The 19,206-nt window shown below is 32.1% G+C and overlaps 2 protein-coding genes and 1 long non-coding RNA gene across 4 annotated transcripts; 2 read left to right on the forward strand and 1 right to left on the reverse strand.

The window, feature by feature from the left end:
* Positions 1 to 3,783: 3,783 nt before the first annotated feature.
* On the forward strand, positions 3,784 to 6,899 carry LOC114736685 (TMV resistance protein N-like). The gene is made up of 3 exons (XM_028924555.1): positions 3,784 to 4,268; positions 4,586 to 5,810; positions 6,348 to 6,899. Exons 1-3 carry the CDS (start codon positions 3,784 to 3,786, stop codon positions 6,897 to 6,899), a joined length of 2,262 nt encoding a protein of 753 aa, XP_028780388.1.
* A 467-nt stretch (positions 6,900 to 7,366) lies between these two features.
* LOC114736770 (uncharacterized) lies at positions 7,367 to 8,327 on the forward strand. Its single transcript, XR_003739374.1, has 2 exons — positions 7,367 to 7,803; positions 8,065 to 8,327. It is a non-coding gene; the product is annotated as an uncharacterized LOC114736770 (long non-coding RNA).
* A 1,176-nt stretch (positions 8,328 to 9,503) lies between these two features.
* On the reverse strand, positions 9,504 to 12,718 carry LOC114736522 (protein DEHYDRATION-INDUCED 19-like). 2 transcript variants are annotated; one of them, XM_028924384.1, is made up of 6 exons: positions 12,341 to 12,718; positions 12,119 to 12,258; positions 10,999 to 11,076; positions 10,774 to 10,882; positions 10,593 to 10,677; positions 9,504 to 10,009 (listed from the first exon to the last, which is right to left on the reverse strand). In XM_028924384.1, exons 1-6 carry the CDS (start codon positions 12,423 to 12,425, stop codon positions 9,904 to 9,906), a joined length of 603 nt encoding a protein of 200 aa, XP_028780217.1. In that variant the 5' UTR covers positions 12,426 to 12,718; the 3' UTR covers positions 9,504 to 9,903. The 2 variants fall into 2 exon arrangements, with proteins under 2 accessions (XP_028780217.1, XP_028780209.1); XM_028924376.1 differs by having other exon boundaries at positions 10,593 to 10,882; positions 12,341 to 12,717.
* Between the last annotated feature and the right edge of the window lie 6,488 nt (positions 12,719 to 19,206).

Here is a 19,206-nt window from a genome sequence, read left to right on the forward strand (position 1 = left end):
TTAACTTAATTTTATTATTTTTATTTTTGAAAATTGTTGTTTGTTTAATATTTTTATCATATTGGGCCAAAAAATTAAGTAATTTAGTTAATACAAACATAAATTTAAATGATTTATATAAGTTTTCAAAATCAAATAATTTACATTATGTGATAAGAAAATAAGCATTCAAAATGTTTTCTAACCATTTTAAAAATATCTTAAGTTTCAATATTTCACGAGAAACTAAAATCATATAATTCTATAATATAATTGAAACTAAAAATTTTATAACATATTAAAATTTTTGAAAATATGTGCATTATAATTATTTTTTATTGTACCAAATTTTTTTTTATAGATATAAATGTTTAAATAACATTTATATTAAAGAGGGATATTTTGGTCAAAATAAAAATTTAAAAGTTAAATTTAATGGTCAACTAATAGTTGGATGGATGGAAATTGAGTCTTAAAAATATAAGAAAAGTTTGTGCAACATACATTTCAATTTGAAGGAAAGTTTATATACGTTTTCAAAATAGAAGAGAGATTTTCATAATTTAAGTAAAATAGAGAAATGTCAATGTATTTTACTTTATAAATAAATATTATATAATGCACTACATTGCTGGCAGCGTGTGCGTGCGTTTATAAAGGAAAGGGAATCAGCATCAACAAATTTAAAGGTGCGTTTAGAATAGCGATACAGAAGTAATTTTTTTTAATTTGATTTTTACAGAAGTCAAATTGAGTAAAAGTCAGATAGTATAATGTGATTTATATTTGAATTGAGTTTTGAAAAAAAAGTAGAAGCTGAAACTTTTTTGGATGATAAATGTAAAAGTAAGTTTGGATGTAAAATGACTTAAAAGGACATAAATTTTATTAAATAGTACATATCTAATATTAGATTTATATATATAATGTGACTATTTTTTAAGAAGTAAGGAAAATAAAATTATTAAAAGTAAAAAAATTTAATTTATTATTAGAAATAAATTATATATAATGTGACCATTTTAAAAGAAGTATTGAAAATAAAATTATTAAAAATAAAAAAATTTAAGTTATTATTAGAATGAAATTGAAAAATAATAAAATACTTAATTATGCAGACTAGCTTTTGGCAGCACACTTTGTATTATCCCTTGTTAAATACATTTCTGCTCCCAATTAATTTTTCACCGGTATTATCCCAATGCCCTCCTCACCCAAAAAAATGCCCCTTCTTTTAGCTTCTTACATAAGTCCATTTTGGCTCCGCAAGTCAGATTTCACAAACGTGGACCCAAACATAATTGTTGAGGAGCCTGATGACTTATGTGGTGGGGATGCACGTTTGGAGGCCCAAACGTGATCCCAAACGCAGCCTTAGTCTTTTAGCGGCGGTGACAGCTCAATTCTTCATCATGTTTTTTTTGAATTAGAACTAGATAACATTACTTGGAACAAGTAAACAGTTACAACTATCTTCTAGATTTAGAGGTGGAGGTTGGTCAAGTACGTAAAAATTGCTCTCCGTCCTATGAGACAGTTTAGCAGAAAAATCGACAATTTGATTGTCCTCCCCGTGAACATGATAAATCTGTTCCATTGTTATGCATTTATTTAAAGAGATTAAGAAAGTAAGTTAAGTTAGTTATTTGTAATAAATAAGTATTGTCATTCCTAAAATATCCTTGCTAATTAAGTATATTGACTAGAATTATCATTATTAGAAAGATTATCTTGGAAAAAAATGCATAAACATGAGAGACAAAATAGATTGGGGTTTTATAATTAGGACCGAACAAAAAGTCAAACGGGATCTTATAATAAGGACCGGAGGTAGTAATTGTTATTCTTAAATACTTTTTGCCACAATTTTTTTTTATCTTATCACTCTGCTTATTATGCTCACGAAGAGTTGAACACATAGCCTCATATTTCAATAAAGCTTAAGATTCAGTTGTGTTTAATATCTTCAGTAGAAAAAAATGTTTAATATCATTTGGGCAAAACAAGTATTTTGGGCGCAATTAATAAAAACAACAATGTAATGAAATAAAGTTTCTAAAAAGTTGGGTCTAATAGAAGAGACTAGTTTTCATAACATGGCAAACTAATATACAAAGCCTCGTTAGAAGAGGTGCCTATATTTAATACCAGATAATGTTTCAAATAGGATTGTTTTCAATAAAAGATACTTATATGTTAAAAAAAAAAAAGTCCTTGAATAATAACACCAGAAGAGAGGCAAATAACAGATATTTGATTAAAATAAAAAAAAAGAACACAGTTTCAGAAGGAAGGGTCATAAAAAAAGGAGGAAGGAGAGGGAAAGCTGCTCCATCCACACCCCAATGGCCCAATCTTGATCCAATTATGGACCTTAGATCCTTCCACGTTTGTCTATTTTGTCCCAACCGTTGTTGCCTCCTGCTCCTCATTAACGCAAAGCCCATTTATTACAGCATAGAGTGTTCGCCTTGCTGGATTGCGGGGGAAAAAAAAACCATAAGGTAATGACCCGTAAGGCATCCGTGTCCTTACAATATATACTTTTAATACTTTTAACAGTATTTTAAATAGGTTGTCTTTAATAAAAAAGATATTTATATTTGGAAAAAAAAAATTTGCATAATTTTTTTTGCCCAAACCACAATTGCATAATTGGATTTGTTACAATATTATATGAATGTAATATCTATTAATCTTTTATTAATATATAAAAGTAAAATACGACTCAGCATGCCACTTCCATATAATATATGTCATAATATATGACATATATATATAATATTATTTAATATTTTTATTTTATTATTATATTATCAGTCCCACTAAATGATTTAACCGATCCAACTATTTAAATCATGATTGGCTAATCTTTTTGGTTTGATAACCGGTCCAACTAAATATTCCTTAAACGAATCTTTTTAGAATTTAGACTACATTCTGAGCATATGACCGTTAACTTGTCACTCATCAAAGAACAATAAAAAACGAATTCCAACACAAAAAATTAAATAAAAATAAAAAATAATATTATATTTAAATATTATTTGGAATTGACGTGTATGTACTGCGTGTGAACGTTGAATTGAAAAAGATGCAAGCCTCCGGCCAAAAAAAAGAAATGAGGGAAAAGATGCAAGACATCACATGATACAAATTTCAGAAAACGCATCTAAATAAAGAATATCTGATTACTTGATGCTATTTATAAATCATTTCTAATATGTTTTATATAAACTAAAAAATGTTAAATTTCATTAACTCTCAATTAAAATTTAATAACTTTCTAATTTTATCCTTAGTTAATATATATTGTATTTTGTATGAATAAAATCAACACAATAATAAATAAAGTGTAAAATTACATATCCATACAAAAAATTTCTCCCAATACTTTATAAATAGGACTAAAAAATATCTTATCTTTCTATTTTATAAATAGGATCAGAGGAGCATTTTTTTTATGTTAGTTACTACCTCCGGTCCTTAATATAAGACCCCGTTTGACTTTTTGTTTGGTCCTAATTATAAGACTCCAATTCATTTTATATCTCATATTTATACTTTTTTTCCCAGATAGTTCTTCTAATAATGATAGTTCTAGCTAATACACTTAATTAGCAAGGATATTTTAGGAATGACAACACTTATTTATTACAAATAACTAACTTAACTTACTTCCTTAATCTCCTCAAATTAGTCAACTGAGTCTTATAATTAGAACCGGAGGTAGTATTATGGATATAAATCTTTGCACTACTACGGAGATTTCATTGAGAGTTCATTTCCCTTAGTCAACCTTCGATGGCACTTACTAGTGCTCCGGGTTCTTCTACAATCTCACTCATGAGTTATCATGTTTTCTTAAGTTTTAGAGGAGAAGATACTCGAACAAATTTGACTGATCATTTATACTTTGCATTACTCCGAAAGGGAGTCGTAACATTTAGGGATGATGAAGAACTTGAAAGAGGACAAGTTATTTCTGAGAAACTCATTAAAGCTATTGGGCAATCTCTGTTTTCCGTTGTTGTCCTCTCTCAACATTATGCTTCTTCCTCGTGGTGTTTGGATGAATTGGAAAAGATTATGGAATCCAAACAAAACCATGGGCAAACAGTTTTTCCAGTTTTTTATGGTGTAGATCCATCTGATGTACGACGTCAGAAAAACAGCTTTGCCACAGCTTTTGAGAAACACACACGCGTCTTTTCAGAGGATAAAGTACGAAGATGGAGAGAAGCTTTAACCATGGTCGCTAATTTGTCTGGTTGGGATACCAGAAATAGGTAAGATTTCGATCCCTCTTTTATTTGGTTGACATGCTAAGTAAGGACATGTAAGATTTAAATTCCTTGAGTTTTATATTAAACGATCTTCAAACTTTCTTTTAAAATTAATGGGTTTTATAACACTTACCTCAGTGCAAATTGCTCTGTTCTTCTGCTCCCACACGCTGCACTGACTCAAGAAATTTGTATACGTGGATTTTAAAGTTGCTAATCAAGAAATATTTGCTTCCTTTCAACTCCTTTATAAATTTGCCATTGTTTTCGTTCAAACTTCTTTTTAACTAATTAGAACACTGTATAATCATTCTGCACAGACATGAAGGAGAAATTGTCGAAGACATTGCCAAGTTCATATGGAACAAATTATGTGATAAATTGCCATCAAGTTTTGAACATTTAGTTGGAGATGTGCAATCAAAGGCAGAGAGGATAATCTCCAGTTTAAAGATAGGATTGGATGATAAGTGCTTCATAGGGATATGGGGTATGGGTGGGATAGGTAAGACAACTCTTGCTCGAGTTGTTTATGATTCAATCCGAAAAAAGTTTGACACTCGTTGTTTTCTTGCCAATGTAAGGGAAGATTCCAAAAGGGTTGCCTTGGTTGGCTTACAAAAGAAACTTCTTTCTTGTCTTGGACTAGGAGAACCAGAAATAAGTGACTCCTTTCAGGGACGAGATGTCATAAGAAATTTCTTGTGCCATAAGAAGGTTCTCATTGTTCTTGATGATGTAAGCCATAGACGTCAGTTGGATAATTTGGCTAGAAATAAAGAGTGGTTTGGTGCAGGGAGCAAAATAATAATAACTACTCGAGATATACAATTATTGACACAGTATGAACAGTTTGAAGCATATGAAGTGGGGAGGTTAAGTGCAGATGAGTCCCTTAAACTCTTCTGTCAGAAAGCATTCAAAAAAGACGAGCCAAACCGAAGTTATTTGGATTTGTCCAGAGAAGTAGTTGAATATGCCAGTGGACTTCCTTTGGCACTTGAAGTCTTGGGATCTTTTCTTTGTAGGAGAAAGCAATCTGAATGGAGAGACACATTAGAAAAACTGAGGCAAAATTTACATCATGATATTTTTAATCAACTTCGCATCAGTTATGATGGATTAGAAGATGAAGAGTACAGGAGAATGTTTCTAGATATTGCATGTTTTTATAATGGGGAGGCCAAATCTAAGGTCATAGGTATATTGAAAATATGTGGCCTTCATCCAATAATTGGAATTCAAGTTCTTATAGAAAAATCTTTGCTAGGCATCCAGCTTGAATCTAGTTTAGATTCAAGGGAAATTGCAGAAGATCATCATTATATGCCAGATGTTCTTAAAATGTTGAGAAGGGACATTTTCTTGCCAACAGATTTCTATGACACGTTGCTTCTTGATGCTTCCAAAGAATGTCTACATATGCACGATTTGCTTCAAGAGATGGGAAGAAGCATTGTTTTGCAAGAATCTCCTGGTGATGCTAGTCGGCGCAGTAGATTGTGGGTTTTAGAGGACATTGATCTTGTGTTGAAAGGAAATAGGGTAGGTGTTTGAATTTTGATTGTACTGAGGTTAGTTTATATGTTGCATCATTATTTCCATATTATGCTAGAAATCTTACTATCTCTCTTCGTTTTTAATCTTCATGCACGTTTCTTAGGGGACAGAATATATTCAAACTATAAGTTTGGACCCACAACAAGAATTTGAAGCAGAGTGGCACCCTGATTGCTTCTCAAGAATGAGAAATCTTAGATTACTCAATTTAAGTAAGGTGCGCCTTTTGCATAATCTCAACTCTCTTCCAAGTGCATTGAAGTTTCTTGCATGGGATCATTATGCTTTGGAATCTCTGCCATCATTTGATCAATTATATGAACTTGAGTGCCTTCAATTATGCAATAGCAAAATCACAAAACTATGGAATGGAGCACCGGTATGCTTTTCTTTTACAATCTTCTATAATATGTTATATTTGTGTGTATGATTGTTTGCCTATATGTTATTTACTAGACATTGGAAATACTGATGCTGTCTGCTCCTTTTTTTTTTTTTTTTTGGGTCTTATATCTTGCTCAGTCTTTGGGTAAGCTGAGGATCATTGATTTGAGTGATTCTGATGACCTAATAGAGACTCCAGATTTCTCTGCAACACCAAATCTGGAAGAGTTAGTCCTTACTCATTGCAGCAACCTAGTTCGGATTCATGAATCTGTTGGACAGTTAAAGAAGTTGGTTAAGCTACGTGTGGGATATTGCATAAATCTTGTAACTCTTCCAAGTTATTTGGAAACAAATAATCTAGAGGAGTTTGTTCTTGGTGGATGCATAAATCTTCAGAAACTTCCTGAATTTGGCAGAAATATGGCAAATCTATACTTCTTGGATGTGAGGAGCACTAGAATCAAGAAGATTCCTTTATCCATAATTCATTTAATAAATCTCAGATATTTAGATGTGAGTGATTGCAACATGCTCAAGTCAATGCCTGAGCTCCCTCCAAATTTGATCATATCTGGAAGCTATTGTCCTCTGTTGAAGCTTACGACAGCTCTCGTACACCTATACGACTCGCATGTCTTTAAGGTTTCATATCTATCTCTTCCTTCGTTTCTCATACATTTTTTTTAAAGGCCTAAAACTAAACTAAGACTCGCTAGTGCCTGAAGTTACCATCTCATCATCTATCTATGTGAATTGTTCTATTGAGTCTTCCAATAGAGAAAAATGGGATTTTCACATGGCTGTTAACTAACGAAAATGCAGATATTTCTTTTTTCATGTTTTTGTATCTTCAAGCACTAAAGTAGTGCCATTTGTGTATCAGAGAGAGAACAAAAAATATATTTCGGGGGCCATTTTAATTGTTTTTTTAATTTAAGATTAGAGAGATATTATATTATTCAGGGATCACATTAAAAGAAGTGTTTATACTAGTTTTTCCTTTTGTTAAGTCATCCTATTGTTATGCAGGGTCCAATTCATGTTTTCTATGATTACATGTACGCTACTTTTCTGTGGAAGAGTGGAGTTCCAAGGTGGTTTAAAGAATGGAAGCATTGCCGGAGTAAGGGTAACTCCGACGAGGTTGTGACCATAACAGCAAACATACCTGAAAATGCATATTCTGATAATGATTGTTGGGAAATTGCTATATGCGTTGTTTTCAGTCGCAGATCAGATGACGAAGCATGGAGTGGTTTCTCCATAAATTGGAAATTCCAAGATTATTGCGATGCCAATCCCCATAATAACGGAATGGATGAAGAAACTATGGAAATTTCCAATTTGGTCGGCTCCGATATCGAGTTTACGTAGGAGCTTATCCCATTGATAAGGAACATTGTCGACCACATCCCACAGGTGTAGGCAGTCAAGTTGATTTAACGCTTTGCTTCCCAACACCCAGCATTGCTGGTTGGAATCAAACACGTTATCAATACTTTGAAGTACTGGAATGTTGGTGGAGTGTGCAATGCAAGACTGAATTTGGAGCAAGGTAGAACTCAGCATGCATTCTTTCTTACAAATCTAGGTATGCACCATCATTACTACTCTCTATATTAGCTAAATTAGTTATTTGTAAAGAGTAGACACTAACGACAGGAAGTTATAAATAAGATCGAACCTACAACCTCCCACTTGCAAGAGAACTTTCATGGCAGTTGTATGGCAATTATTTCTAACATTTAGAGCTGGAGGGGTATAATTTCAAGTTTTATGTTCATCATTGTACTCTTGTCCTTGAAAAGAATAATTTCAGATCTAAATCCTTTTCATCTCTCTCCCTCTACAGTTTCGCACGATTATGCTAAGAGCTTGAAGTTGGACGGAGCTGCAAATTAATGTCAGCCCATGGTTGAGGATCTTTTCTTGGTGGTTTGTCTGTTTACCAAGTAAAAGAAATTATATTTTCCTTTGGCTTATGCGGTCAAGATATGAAAGACATTGACGAAAGCTGTATGGATTGAATGCTTGTTAAATTGCCATCTCATTTTGGCCATTTGCTTGGAACTCAGTTACGTGGCAACAAGACATAGTCATTGAGGGTTTTTTTTTTTTTTAATTTTTTGGCTGTTATGGTAATTTTTTTTTAATATAATCAATTTAAACAGTGGGACACAAGAATATGTCAATGTGAGATTTATTATCAAGACCCTATCCAAGCACAATAGACAATGTTATCATTGAAACAACTTGCTATTGACTACTATTATGGTAATATTTAATTCTTTTCGATGTAAAAATATAGGGTGCATTATGTCTTTTTATGATATTCTGAGGTGTTTTCAAGTTATATTATTAACAAAAAATTATGTATATGCATCCATATATATATATATGTATATATATAATTTAAGCCACTTTGGGAATCTACCCCAACAAAAAAAACAGTTTCTCTTTCCAACACAAACCTCTCTAATGTGATTACTTCGTACAATACAAAATTACTTGATATAAACTAATCCAAGCAAATATAACTTGTCAAAGAGATTAAGTACGTTCGACCATTTTTAAAAGGATAACGGGGATTGCATGATGATTTACGAATCAATCATTGAGATCACAAATTAGGGAGGCATGCATGTGGTGCTTTTCTTAAGAAAAATGCACTAAATTACAGTCCGAATTCATCATTAGATTATGGTCTGGCAATGTTATAAAAATTAGCCATGTCTTCATGATGAGGCAAAACATTGAATCACAAGATCCTTGATGAAGTCATCAATAATTGCTAATAATTGCAGATGCTATTTTCCCTTTAAATGATGAATATACTCACCATGGTTTCAAAAACTTGTACCTAACAATGATTATAATAGTCACCATAGAGTCAATAAAGAATTTTCACCATATAAAGCCCCAGCTATTTTTTGACGAAGGATGATCATACTAAATCCAGTTACATACCAATCATAATCCATACTGAATCTGGGATACTCCAGAAGATACTATCTCGTGAGGACACTTGCTTTGAAAAGAAAGGGGAAAAGACTCATACCTCTATGGCTATTGGCATCCTCAAAACTGAAGTCATCTATACTTCATTAAGTAAAAGGGGTTTAGCAGCTACATGCCATCACAGACAACAATTGTGAAATTTGAAGCTAAAGTTCATACCAGATATAACCTCTGGCATGACGAAGCTCAGGTTTCTGCTACATTGCTTCGGAAAATATAGAAGCAAATGTAAAATCAAAAGCAAGACTGGTTGTTGTTGAATTAAATAGCAAATATCAAACCCTCCCTAAACCATTAGGAAGCTAGTGAGTTGTAATTTGCACTTTCGATCATGTCTTCAAGATACAACTTCAGTAAAGACAGGGATTTAAACAACTCCATGAAGAACAATGATGAGCAAAACCCCATTCATAAAATCAACATCTAATTCAGAACTTATCATTGATAAGGTAGAAAACAAGTGTTTTTATCATAACGTAATACATATCTGTACTGTTGTTGGAGATGGTGTTTATATCTTAGGGACATCCAGCATTAGCATAATGCCTCGATACAGGACAACAAGGCTTGTCCTTGAACCACTGTATCCCAATGGAGGTTTCCTTCGACAAGATACTCCTCAAATGGGATCTTACATTTGATTATCCTTTCAGTATGAAACTAATAGCTTGAACTATTCCAACAAAGTTGAAAGAAACAAATCCTGCACAAAACCAGATCTCCCAGCAGCTTGTCTCATCCTTTTCTCCCGTTCTTCAGTACTCAAGGAGGGATCAAAACTGCAGGTAAAGACAGTGAGAGAAAGAAGTGATGGGTTAAGCATGGATACATTGGACAAAAATAAGAGTAATGCTTCTTGCACCAATATTTGTTAAAAAAAAAAAAAAAACTTGGCATCATCAGGCAGATCCTGGATCTTCAACAGATCAAATCAATGATCTGGAAAGGCGATCCCATGGGCATGCATGCATGAGGGTGAGTTTTGGCAACAAAAAGTTGTATTTGGATAGCCTAATATTAGAATTACTCCATTAATAATTGGTCAAGCAAATCATCATGCTTAAAGAGGCATGTCATACATTGCAAAGTGAACAGCACAGGGGATTACTGACAATTAGGATGACATCAAGGTCAATATAAATCTTTCTACCAGCCTCCCCATGACATTTTATATTCACAGATCATTTGATAGCTCAAATCAAATATTCTGATGAAGAAATCATACATGATCATTACAGCACAAGAGTTTGAACAGCTTGATGCATCTTGATTAGAAGGTTTGGTAATGACACATGTTATTGACATAATTCAATTAAAATCACAATCAAACACGGAAAAAGAAACAAAAAATCCAAAAGGTACCTTGATTTCCAAATATGTGGAGGTGCCATATTCTTTGCAGAAGAATCTTCAGCACTTGGTACCCCAGATTTTGAAATATCGTCCACTTCAGAAGCAGGGAAATTCAAAATAAGTGAGGACAAGAATGGATCAGTAGTTGCATCAGATACACTAGAACTGTTGGACCGGGAACCAGCATTACCACCACCAAGGAGCACTTGTAGATGAGCTTCACGCAGATCCCTCCCCAGAAGGGACAATGCCTTACTGTTTGGCATACCAACTTTTCTTAACCTATGTCTTCTCTGCAAGTAATCCTCAGTTAAGGGGAACCAATAAGAATAGTTGACCTTTTACTTGATAAACAACCTTTCAGTTAGACAAGCAATAAAATTTCAGATCAAAATAATAAAAGTAAAAAGGATATCTTAAACAAGTGTCCATGCTGCCGAGTTATGTGACTTAGCATGTCTCGAGCAACTTTAACTGAGCATATAGGGCAAATCTGCTAGACAGAAATTAAAAATTAGACACTAGATGTTCATTGATCTTGAGCTTCTTCAAAACTTGAGCTGATAAGACGCTAAGATGTGATCCAGGAGAAAATAAAACGATGCTTAAAATACGAATGCAGTCTAGATAGCTAAACTGCTCTCCATTCATTATTAAATTGTCACTAATACAATATTGCTTATATTACGATCAATTAACAAGGCAGCAAGTGCCAGAAATGAACTTACCCTCGAATGAAGCACCACACAGTGGGAACCATAAATAAGCACGTCTACTTTGTGTACGTGTTTAAACAATTGAAATTTGCTTAAAAAGAATTAGAGATAAAGCATAATAGACTAATCATGTTGACAAGTTGGGTTATCTTCTCCATCTCAAATAAGCTTTGGAATGAGAGAAGCACTTCTCAACTACTTAGATCGTCATGAGGAAAAATTATAAAATTATAATAAAAAATAAAAATATCACGAATCCTTAGTTAATGGTGTGTGTATTAAGTGATTGCATACCATAAGTTTTCAGTACAGTTAAGGATGCAGAGCATGAAAAGACTTGGAGAAAAAGGCAATTCATCATTTTTTAAAACAGTTAATAAGCATAAAGTCCGACCCTCCCTTGATTATTCACTAGCTAGCTACGTTAAAGATTTCAAAAAGAAAGGTTCTACTTCTGGTAAACCTTGCTACATAAGTTTCTCATAAAAGTTAACTTCATCTACTTCGGCTACTAACAACCAACGTAAGCAAATTTGACTGGGTCCTTTGCCTTCGTCCCTTCCCTGACTAATCTTAAATTTTGCTGTATATCATCGAACTTATTGTTTACCTAGGCGACAAAAGTACTCCTAAGTTACTCTGATCTTTTCATTACCCCTAGCAAAAGAGCATAAAGCTTTTAATTTGTTAAAAAATCCTATAAACGGAAAAACAGGATTTGACTATAGTTTCAACACAGGATCACTACACCGGTTCACTTTTTAACGCCAAAGAAACAGATGAATACCAATACAAAATAGATATGATAAAAGCGTGTACCGTGACCCTTGTTTCGCATGAGTGCTCATCTTCGAGATGCGAACAAAGCGAGGATATGTCGAAGTCTTCGTAACAGTACGGGCATGAAAAATAGAGCCGGACATCGTCCTCCACATCGAAATCGTCGATTCCCAACCGATCTGTGAGCCCCAAAACACAAGAAATCAGATTTTGCAAAAGAGAAAAACGCGGCCCATATATCGAATTGAAATCCATACGAACCCAAGGGCGAATTCTGACTCTGATGCTGAATCCCATAATGGCGTTTGGCGGCGGCAAGGCGCGAGGTCCAGAAGTCAGAATCCATGGAAGGATCGAGGGATGATCTTTATTATGTATGCAAGGAATGCAAAAAATCAGCTTCAGTCAAATCACCTCGTCGAACGAATCAAGCAATCACCCCAGAGAAAGAAAAAGGAAACTCAGTCGAGCAACTGGACTGATCAGAGAGCTGCAACTTGGACAGAGAGGGGTAGACTGGGTCTGGTCGTTTAGCGTTGATAATTTGAAATAATTTCTCCGTGGAATTGACTTTTTATAAGGATTTTAATTGCTCTAAGCTTCAGAAAAGTCGACCGAACCTTGAAAAGGCGTTCGGTGGCGAGGAAAATGTGTGGGTTTGAAGAGTTGGGAGAAAATGTCGGAAAAGCCTTGGGATTATATAAGACAAGTACACGCGTTTGGATTTGGACATATGTGCGTGTTTTTGCCACAGGACTGCTGAATTTTTGCCGCTTTGATTCTTTTTTGGGTCTCGGGACACATGTCTGTGCTTCGGTGCACAGTGTCCAAAGTAAAGGATCAAAGGAATCGAATCAAATAAAATTTGTCAAAGGATTAAAATGGAGATATCCTTTTTTTTTTTTTGGTAAATTAAAATGGAGATATCCAATTCCCCTGTGTGCGCCTATTTTTTTCTAGATTTTAAAATGATACAAAAGTATCCTAACTATTAAATCAATCAACATCTTTTTTAATAAACACCCGATATCCTGAGTCAGTATATTTTTCAGGTATAATAATGGGTCTAAACTAATTCGGATTGAAGCATGACAAGAACTATTAAGGTTGACGCCTCTCACTCTTATGATGTTGTATTCTCAAGCTTCAAACTCGAAACATGTGGTTAAGCTAAAACAGTTTAGCCAGTTGATCTAACGTCGAGTTAAATCAATCAACATCTTTAACAAGTATGCCAATTTAAAAAAATACTAGCATGAAAGTTCCAAACTAATACAAAAATATCATAGCTATTAAATCAACGAATTTTGATCATTTAGCAAACAACCATCACATGCGTTGCACATTATTCTTGCTGCGGAAAGCCTCGTCTGCCGCTACAAAGCCTTTTGCATGGGACAACAACTGCACCTTTGAAGCTACCTCTTACCTAGCCATCTTATTCACAGCCATTTTCTTTAATTTTCTTGTCGTGGTTTTGTCTTTGAGCTAATAAGCCGCAAATTAGGGGTATTGTTATAAATTATTCATGTGTGGGAATAAGACAAAGAAAAAGATGATGAAGAAGGGGCTGAGGATGATGACTCCACAATAGGAAGAAAGTCAAACATTGAGATCAGATTAACACCCAAAAAGAAAGTGAATTAGATTATCGATATTTTTTTTTGTACCATAGAATAATATACTCCTCCGGTCCTTAATATAAGACCCATTTAACTAATTTGATTAGATTAAGGAAGTTAGTTAAGTTAGTTAATTATAAGAAATGTGACATGTTTTTCTTAAAATACCATAATCATCTTTCTTAATACCCTCTCTTTCTCTTCTACTTAATTATAGCTTAGGGAGTATCCATAGGGGTAATTTAGAGAAAATTAATAAATATGAGAAATAGGTCTTATATTTAGGATTAAAACCAACTCAACAATTGGCTCCTATATTAAAGACCGGAGAAGTAACATTAAAGCATTTAAAAGCACAACAGTGAGCATAGATTAAGAAAGTCTCAATCAAGTTCACAAATAATCATAAATAGCCAGTCAAACAATAAAAGCAACAAGCTTACAATAGGGAATGAAAAAAATAAAAAAATACTCAAAGATAGGCTGGAGGGCAAACTGAATAATTCTCTCACCAAGCAACAAATCAGCAATCCAATTAGTCAATCCGATGTTTTGAACCTAACAACGAAATTTCAAATTGATCCAACAACTGACATATGTACAAACACCACTCTACGATGACTACCTTGTGAATGTGAACCAAGAATGACATGTTTGTACCAATTTATGATATTCCTGTGTGTTTGCACCATTTTATAACCTTCAATTGGTCATTAGTTTTCTCTGGGATTTTAACACAATATAATTCTCTAATTTTATTTATAAGCCACTTTTGGCATGTTTCACCACAAATAAGAAAACTCTTAAACCTCATGAATTATATCTTAACATATAATACATGCATTTTTTAGGAAAATGGCAATCCACAAAATAATAAATAAAGGGAAAAAACTCTCCTCTCCGTGACTTATAAATAAGAATAAAAAATATTTTGTTTTTGACAAACAAGAGAAGAGAAGTGTATGCTTTCTGCTACCAAGTCACAAATTCACAGACTTTGACTTAATCAGCTGATACTCCCCCTTTTCCTTATTACAAGTATTATTTTTAGCATACTTCATGATATACTATGTCTTCTATATAGCATTAATTTTTTTACTTAGTATTCCTAACTAATTATAAAACTTCCTAATTAATCTGTCAAATACTTCTAACTAATGACTTTTTATTGAGGATAATTTTAATATCTTATAAAAAATGAATAATCTTAATTAACTTCATTAATTTAAAATGATTCCTTGGTGTTTAAAAAAAAAAAGACGAGATGATATATATATTAAATATAAAAAGTCTACAAATTACCAAAGCAAATGCAGCATAAACAATTGCTTAGAACCTTAGAAAATACATTATAGGAAATAATCTTAAAAGGAAAAACTTGAAAATCATATAAAAATGTAAATATTTCTTGCCAAGTGATTAAAGAGTCATAGTGCAAAACCGACCAAAGTTAATCTATTTGATAAGGAGTTGGCTCATTACTCATAAAATCAGGAGGTTGAATCTTGCTCCTGATGTGAGGACATTTTAGTGAGCGATCTGTAAGTGCTTCTATAGACACTATAAGCTTAAAAGCATGTCCTAACTCTAATAAGTCATTTGGGTCAAACTCACCTAAACTTTAAAAAGAGCCATAGTGCAAATGTAAGTTTGAGATGTTGAAAGATATTTTTCGGTTTTTTAACTTATATGCTGTAACCAGTATAAAAAAAATTGAAACGCCATACTTTCAAAAATATTTACCAAAATACTTTACTTGAAATCATTCATGATAAGAACGAGTTTGGATCTGTAAAGAAATCGCTTAGGTCAAGGGTATCTTTCATCTTATGAGTGATGGAACGTTTGTTTTTTTAAAAATTAAAATTGCTGCAATTATTCTCTCTCCTCACTGTACCGCTTTCATATTCTCCCACCTCCATCCGGCTCACATTCTCGACGCATTCCCCCCAAACTGTCTCCCCTCAAATTCCTACATTGTTCTTTTATGACTGAAACAAACTTTTATTTTTGTCTCTTTTCAATAAATTAAATTCAGGACATACTTACAAAAAAGTTTTTTTAAAATAATCCCTAAAACTATAAGATGACTAAATTTATACTGATAACTCTTTTATTATAAACACTTGAGACTATCATGAATTAATTAATTTGGTTTTTTCAAAGAGGATGATTTTATCTTTATTTTTTCCTTTTAAAAAAAAACTTGAAAAGGGAAAATAAACTTCAACCTAAAAATTATGGGTTAAGATAGAAAGAGCAAATGAGTAATATTAACATGCGAGATTTGCCGGTTTCTGTATTTATTCCCACTCGTTCTCACCCTTTATTTATCTCCCATGTGGTCTTTGATTCCATCTGGAGGATAAAAGCAAATAATTAATTCTATAAACTTTTTAAATTTTAAATATAAAAAACTACACACCATCACGAAATTTTTTTTTTGTCATCATACACAATCACTTTAAAAAATGAACAGTCCATCACTCACAAGACAAAAGTCGTTCTTAGTCTTAGTCTGGACAATTTCTTTACATATTTAAACCCGTTCTTATTTTGAATGATTTCAAATAAAATATCTTGATGAAATATTTTTGAAAGTAAATATTACCTCTTATTCTTAATATAAAACCAAGTTTGATTTTTATTTTGGTCTTAAATATAAGACCCCAATCTACTTTGTCTCTAATATTTATGTATTTTTTCTAAGATAATCCTTTTAACAATAGTAGTTCTAACCAATATACTTGATTAATAAGGATATTTTAGAAAAGACAACACCTATTTATTACTCCCTCCGTTCCTTATTATAAGAGATAAATAACCAAACTACGTTGATTAAAAAAACAGTTAAAATTAGTTGAGGGCAATTAATGTGTAAAAAGTATAATATTTTTTCCAACAATGCCCCCATTAATAATGAAAGAGAGTATGAGAGAGAACAATTAAATTATTAAAAGAAAGAGAAGTGGGAGGGAGAGAGAGTATGAGTTGGAGACAAAATAAATAAAGGTAAAATAGGAAATCAATACAAAAAAAATAGAGACAACTTTTAAATGTCTCTTATATATTACCATAAGCATCAAATGTCTCTTATAATAAGGAACGGAGGGAGTACAAATAACTAATTTAATTTCTTTCTTTAATCTGTTTAAATTAGTCAACTACCTTTTATAATTAAGATGTAAGGTAGTACTTCAATATTTTTTCATACTGTTTATAGCATATCAGTTAAAAAAAGCTGAGATTTCCGATGTATTGTTGAAATATTAGGTATTTATGGTGAAATTAAGTCTTATCGAGAACAAGTGAGAATAGAGCTATGGAGCTGTCCCGCCTCCTGATTGGTGCAACCCTATTATAGTTGTTGAGAGCGATTTAAAAAAAAAGAGAGAGAATTGTATAACTGGAAAAAGTTTGAATAATGAATTAAAAATGATTGTTTTTTATTTTGAAACTAATCATTATATGTTGCTGAGTTGATTTTGTGATTTTTTTAATAGGATTTTGTTATAATTCTCCCTTAAAAACAACAAAAAAAAATCTTTATAAATTGATATTGCGACAAATTTTATGGCATATTTAAGGTGGAATATTTTTCATCACAAATTCTTGATTTTGTTGTTTAATGCTCACGCATGTGTACCACTTGAATACATTGATTGTTCTGTATGCTCATGAACCTCTTTTATTGGGTAAAGAAATTATGAATATGCATCTGCCTTTTTAATCATTAATATATTTAATCTTGTAGTTCATTGGATGAATAACATATCCATAAATTTGTCCACCCAACAACTCAATAGAACGGGTCAAAGTCGGGCGTTGATAAACATATTAATGAAGTATGAATTTCACTTCTTCCAGGTTTATGATTCATAGGATATGATTGGCTACATGTAAGGTCTCTATGCCAAACACAAATAGTATACTTCTTCCGGTTCAAAATATAAGCTAAACTTTATCTATTACACTTATCAATACATTAATTAAAATCAATTTAAAACAATAAATATGTAAGGCATATATTTATTTTTCCTAATATACCCTTATTAATGAATAGAATAAGTAAACTATGTAATAAATAAATTAAAGAGGAGATAGAATATATGGGAGTAAAATTAGAAAGCTTTATTAAATGTGTAGACAAAAGTGAATGTATCTTAATAAAAAAAAAACTAACCCCTTTAAAAAAATTTAGCTTCTATTTTGAACCTGATTAAGTATTTCAAAAAAGCCCATCCAGGCAACTTAACCTGGCTTTGTAAAAATTATTTTAATTTTAATATTACTTAACATCCTAAATTAATTTTTGATGCAATTTTGTTGTTAAAGTATTTTCTTAATAGCACTTAACACTGTAATATTGATTTTTGGGACCCCCCGGGGGTTATTTTTCCCTCTATATTTTTCTTTCATTCTAAACTAAGATTTAACGTATTTTCTTAGTAGTAATATAAACTATTTATCCTCTAATTTTAATTTCAAAATAAGATAATAAAAAAATGAGAAAAAGAGACAAAATATAGTTTAGGATGCTTACCGTTATTCAAAATAATATTTAAAGAACGAATTAAATTGTACTAAAAAATTATCTTAGAATTTGGAATATTACTGAAAAATACTCTAAAATGTTAAATACATTTTAATGGGCCATTTGCTAAATATACCTTTCGAACATATCAACCTTTATATTATTTATATTTTATATTTTTATTATTTAGCACGTGCAATTTTATATTATTTATACATATTTCTAACAATTTTAGTTTTACAAATAGACTAATAATATGTATGAATTTGCATGCATGTCTTTTCATTTCGAATTAAGGTAAAGAGGGAATGAATGTCCTTTTGAGATGGGAATTCCATATACATAACTATAAGAAAATTTTCAATTTATAATTTTTTTTATACATCATGAATGGAAAAAGACAACTAACGCAAAAGAGACAGCGGACAAAATGAAGAAATATATTTGCCAATTAGGGTTGTTTCAGTTGATAAGAGTCAGCTAATAATTCACAACATCGTGACTTTGAATCCTCTTTCTGATGTAAGAACTTTGTTAACGGGCGATCTGTAAATATATCAATAAGCGCTTTTTGGACTCAAGGCATGTTTTGACTCTCACTTAAACTTTTTGTCAAGAAAGAAGGAAGAAATATATAGGGTGTGATTGAAGAACTTGATAAAAGTATTATCCTTCTAAAAAATACCACTTTGTTCTTTATTATAAGTCACTTATATCCCAAACCTGCGAACCAAGAAATACATTAAATTAGCCAGTTTTTTTTTTTCATATTTACCTTTATTAAAAGTTGAGAGAGGAGGGGGGGAGGGGATGGATTGCATAGAAAATGAAAAGTTGAGAGAGAGATAGTGAGAGAGATTAATTTTTTTATTAAATTACTAGGGGTAAAATTAGAAAAAAATCATTAATTATACTATAAGTGACTTATATTTTGAAACAAACTTTTAGGGTACAAGTGACATATAATAAAG

Source organism: Neltuma alba, unplaced genomic scaffold, assembly GCF_004799145.2.
Source record: "Neltuma alba isolate B1F8T4 unplaced genomic scaffold, ASM479914v2 tig00002744_pilon, whole genome shotgun sequence".
Lineage (NCBI taxonomy): Eukaryota > Viridiplantae > Streptophyta > Magnoliopsida > Fabales > Fabaceae > Neltuma > Neltuma alba.